The sequence below is a fragment of the Crocodylus porosus genome, unplaced genomic scaffold, assembly GCF_001723895.1.
Source record: "Crocodylus porosus isolate Cpor-Errol unplaced genomic scaffold, CroPor_comp1, whole genome shotgun sequence".
NCBI lineage: Eukaryota > Metazoa > Chordata > Crocodylia > Crocodylidae > Crocodylus > Crocodylus porosus.
Genome location: NW_017728906.1, coordinates 150,345,230 through 150,350,722, shown reverse-complemented (window position 1 = coordinate 150,350,722; position 5,493 = coordinate 150,345,230). Strand labels below are relative to the sequence as shown.

At 42.8% G+C, this 5,493-nt stretch overlaps 1 protein-coding gene across 1 annotated transcript in view; it reads left to right on the top strand.

Moving 5' to 3' along the window:
• Positions 1–5,493, top strand: part of LCP1 (lymphocyte cytosolic protein 1) — a 42,979-nt gene that overhangs the window by 21,116 nt on the left and 16,370 nt on the right. The window contains exons 6-7 of the mRNA XM_019529916.1: positions 423–504; positions 3,178–3,343. Of these exons, the coding sequence (XP_019385461.1) occupies positions 423–504; positions 3,178–3,343 (248 nt within the window). The remainder of the gene's footprint in view (positions 1–422; positions 505–3,177; positions 3,344–5,493) is intronic.

Below are 5,493 nucleotides of genomic sequence, written 5' to 3'. Positions count from 1 at the left end.
CTGCTTAACTGGAGGTCCATGATCATTTGTGCTGACTTTAAAAGGATGCATGGGTGTGATTCTTGGCAGGATCAGTGCCTTAGGGACTCTCTTTTTCAAGATCCCTTTTTCTTAAAAGGTACTATGTTTTTTCCCCCTTTAAATAGTTTTTATTTTTGTAAACTAAATGCATGATTTGTTATAAAGTGGAATGTCTCTGTCCCTGGAATCTGTGGAGAGATAATGGAGCCAGCAGGAGTTTGCCTGAGTAAAGACTGAATAAAAATGGAAGCAGGACTTCGGAGTAAAGAACCCACTGGTTTCTATATGTTCGTTTGCATGTTCAACATAAGCCAGATCCTGTTTTTTTCACAGGTGTGCTAGAACCTCTTTGGTATAGCTAGTGGCATATTTCTCACTTGTATTTTTTCTTGTATTTCCAGTAAAATGATCAACTTTTCTGTGCCAGATACCATTGATGAAAGGACAATTAACAAAAAGAAACTAACTCCCTTCACAATACAGGTAATGGAAAGATGGAGTATGGTTTTGTGCTTTTCCACGAGTCACTCTTCTGTATTTAATTAGGTTTAATGCTATCAGTATCACAGCCCTACCCAAAACAGCCAGGCACAGCTTGTGACCAAGTAAAATATGTTAGCCCTAATCTTGTAGACATTTATACCTATGCTTAATTTTAAACATGAGCAATCCTGCTGAAGTGAGGGGGTCAAATCATATGCTTAAAGTTAAGTAAGAAGGTAATTTTTTGTAGGACTTGAGCCTCAGATTCCCAGGTAATAGGTGCCATAAGAGTTCAATCATCAAGACTCAATGAAGACCACAACAAATTTAAATTTAGTTTAATTCCTCAAATACTAAAAGGCACCTGAGTGCTGAGATTAGGTGATGTGCCTGAGAACACACAATACTCTGTGCAGAGGTAGGAATGGAGACCCTATCTCCTGAATTCCAGTCTAATAAAATGCCAGCTGAGATACAAATACTACACACATACAACATGCATGGGTTAATATTCTTGTCAGAACCCTAGCAACTGCATTTCTTTTCTAGTTTTATCTGTTTAACCTGAGCATTGAATTAATTTTTATTTTTTGTGCCCACAAACATTATTTAAAATAAACTGAAAAGCAAAATTTTTTCTGCCATGATCTAAATTCAAGCTCAGTCAACTTTTGCTATAATGGAATGTAGACATATATTGCCAGAATGGGATTCCAAGGGAGGTGGAAATATTTATATATACATATATACATGCATACATATATATATGTGTCCACCTCCCTTGGAAGCCCATTCTGGCAACCCTTACCGTAAAAAAGTTCTTCCTGATGTCTAACCTAAATCTGCTCTCCGTCAGTTTGTGGCCGTTTTTCCAATTACTCCAAGGGGTGCTCTGGAGTAAACAGAGCATCTCCTATTCCTTTCTGCCCCCCAGTGGATTTTTAGGTAGCCACAAGATAACCTCTCAGCCTTCCCTTGCAGAGGCTGAAGAGATCCAGGGCCCTCAATCTCTCCTTGTAGGGCTTTGCTTGCCGGCCCGCAACCATATAAGTGGTCCTCCTCTGAATCCTCTTGAGGTTGTCCACATCCCTCTTGAAGTGTGGCGCCCAAAACTGGATGCTGTATTCCAACTGTGGCCTGACCAATGCCTCATAGAGGGGAAGTATCACCTCCCTGGATCTGTTTGTCACGCACCTGCTAATGCATGATAAAGTGCGGTTAGCTTTACTGATTGCTTTGTCACATTGACAACTTATGTTCATCTTGGTGTCAACAATGACTCTGAGATCCTTTCCCTCTGCTGTGCTGCTTAGAAGGTCCTCCCCTAGCCTGTAAGCATGCAGGTGATTCCTTCTCCCTAGGTGCAGTACCCTAGCATTTATCCTTGTTGAACTGCATCCTCTTCTGTTCAGCCCACTTTTCCAACCTGCCCAGATCCTCCTGGATTTGTTCCTTACCCTCTAGTGTGTTAACTTTACCCCATAACTTGGTATCATCTGTGAATTTGGACAGAGTGCTTTCCATGCCCTCATCCAAGTCACTGATGTAGACATTGAACAGCACAGGTCCAAGGACCAAACCCTGTGAGACTGCACTGCCCACATCTTTCCAAATTGATACCAACCCATCCACCACCATTCTCTGGGTGCAACCCCTAAGCCAATTTGCCACCCACCTATATCTATAGATACAGATAAAGATAGATAGATAGATCTCTGTACAGGTATATATAAATAGTTATATATTCTGTATATAAATGTAACCCACTTGAACCCTCCCTTATCCCTGATTAAATGAGGCATTAGCCAGGATCAAGTAAGCTCAGAAGCCATTACTCTGGGTTTTTGTGCTGCAATCTGCATTTTTTTCTAGCACTAATTCTCTAGAGTCAGCAACACAACTTATTGATGCAGCACAGATCAATCCCTGTCAGTTTTAGGCAAGATTGAATCAATATAGCTTATGCTTTAGCTTAACCCTTTTACAACTGTCAAGTACAGAGAAGACAATTAATTTTCAGTGTTGTGAATTTTTCAGTTCATGCTTGGTATCTGTATGTGTTTTCTATCTAATCAAATCCATCAGCCCTTCCATATGGTAGCAAGATTCATGTGATAAATTGCAAAGCCATGTGATAAATGCCATTTGCTAGGCACCTATGTCTGCTTCATCTGATCTCTGCCTATTAATCTATTTTCTCAGAGACTACCCCTTTAAAATAATAAAACATAAGAATTTCAACCTGTCTGAAATATCTCCTTCATTCAGTTCCCCATCTTGAAGAATGGATGGGGAACTTTCTTCCCCCCCAACACTTCTCAAAATATGGCCTTTCTCTTCCTTTCCCCTCTCTATGATGCTCATATAATGGCCAAAATAAGCAATAGTCAGGCTGGGACCAGTGAGAGGCTCAAGGTACAATGCCTTGTGACCCATCAAGGTAAGAAACAGAAGCTTCTTATCCTGGCCAAGGGCAGGTTCTCTGATTTGCACTGGGACACTGAAGCGTCCTTCAGTCCTGGAAAATTCAGAGCTATCACACAACTTAGGCCCTAATCCTGAATAGGCTGATACTTAATTTTACTCATTTTTGCTCCTTTGTCCTCTTCCCTCCATCTCCCATTTTGAGTTATTGTATTGTAATAAAACTCTATCTCTCTTTTTTCCCCCCAGGAAAATTTGAACCTCGCCTTGAACTCTGCCTCAGCTATTGGGTGCCATGTTGTTAACATTGGTGCTGAAGACTTAAAAGAGGGGAAACCTTACCTTGTCTTGGGCCTTTTATGGCAGGTTATCAAAATTGGCTTGTTTGCTGACATAGAACTCAGCAGAAATGAAGGTACACATGGTGCTTTCCTTTACAGTGCTGTCATCACTGAGTTATTTCATTCACTCCTTTGAACTCTTATTCAAATTTTCATTGTCTTTATTCTTCACTTCTGTCATTCTCTGTTATATGTTATGATGCTTTAGTGTTTAAACTTTGTGTGGTTGTTTCCATGCCTGTACCTGGGATCAGGACCTACCCTCATGTTACAGACAGAAAGCTTTGTTGGTTTCCTGTACTTCATAGAATCCAATGCCAAATCTCTACCAATTTTACACAGCATAACATATACTGTATGTGCATGTGTACGTATCCACTGTTCCCCTTATTTCTCCTTGCTGCTTGGTTCCCTTCTCTTCTAGATGTGCTTCTCAGGAATTCATAGATTCATAAATTGTAAGGCTGAAAGGGACCTCGGAAGATCATCAGGTCCAGTCCCCTGCACCAATTGGTACCTTCTGCTTCCCAGCTCCAATAATAAGATGTGCTTCAATTTCTGCTTTCTTGTTTATTTGTGTAACAAAGGCATCCAGCAGAGGCAGCAAAGTTCATTCTTCTTCCTTATTCCAACTGTCTTTAAAGGCCTCCAGGCTCTTCTTGCAATGAATATCTTAGATACTTACAGCTGGGAACAAAGGGAGCACTGCACCCAGATGATCAACATCTCTGCATGACCCCTGCAACTGTTCTACAGGCTACTATTGGTCCCTGTTCCATGGTGTAGGAACCTCTCATAAATCACATTATGAATGTGAGAACCAAATGAGAGAACCCAAATGTAAGCCAGTAGCAGCATGTTGTCATTTGGCATGTAGAGAGTAAACTGGACTTGCCGTTCTGTGGTTCCGCAGTTCCAAGAATACAAAACTAGAAAGAAGCTCCTAAGTCACCTAGTCCAGGTCCCTGCTATTGCATTCCTCCATGTCATATTGATGATCCCTGTCATAATTTAATCCAAGTCTGTGTTATGAGTACTTATGTTTTTTGCCAACAGTTTTCTGATTGGGGGGCTGCTGCAAAACATCACCGTTCTGACAGAAACTTTATTCTAGTGTGCAACCTAAATGTATTAATGGCCAGTTTATGCCCATTTACTTTTGTGCCAACATTATCCATTAGCTTAAATAATTCTTTTTCCCTCCCAGGTATTTATACCCTGATGTATTTATAGACTGCAATCCTTTCTCCGCCTTCCTTTTTCTAGGAGAGACAAGCCAAGCCCTTTTAGTCTGTTCTTGTCAGATAGGCTCTCAATTTTCTTGATCACTGTATTATCTCTTTCCTTTGAACTGTGCCAGTTTAAGTTCATTTCTCTTGAACATACATGACCAAAATGATCCATGGTATTCCAGATGAGGTCTCTACCTATACAGTAGGGCTGTGCAAAGCTTTGGTCACTAGTTCAATTTGCAGGAGATTTGGCCTGATTTGGTGGCCAAATCTCCAAATTCAAATCAAATCAGGAGACCCATTAATCTCTCTGAATTGAAGCAGAATCCTCCAAATTGATTTGGAGAGATTCAACGATTCAGGCATAGAAACAGCTTTATATGTTTTTTCTACATACCTCAAGGTACCAGGTAGCTAGTGAATGCTGAGATGGTGGGGCAGAAGGAGCATCCCATGGGAGCGCAGGTATGGGCCAGCACACTCAGCAGCACACCTGGAAGTGGACCAGAAGCACTTCAGGTCCACTTCTGGGTCTGCTGCAGAGCGCATGGGGGACCCCCCTTCCCCCCAGCTTGGCAACTGGTGCCTCGTGGGTCTAGGGGTTACCTGGGATCCTCCCATGCTCGATCGCTGAGCTGGGGGGCTGCAAGGGGGGTCCCCTGCATGCTTGGTGGTGAACCTGGAAGTGGACGGGAAGTACTTCTGGTCCACGTCCGGGTCCACCACTGAGCACGCGGAGGCCTCCCCACCATGCTCCTGTGGGATGCTCTATCCGCCCCACCATCTCAGCATTCACAAACCTGCGTTCACCTCAAGCAGGTCCAAGGAGGTGATAATCCCCCTCTATGCGGCACTGGTCAGGCCGCAGCTGGAGTACTGTGTTCAGTTCTGGGTGCCACACTTTAAGAGGGATGTGGACAGCATGGAGAGGGTCCAGAGGAGGGCCACTTGCATGATCAGGGGGCAGCAGGGCAGGCCCTATGAGGAGAGGC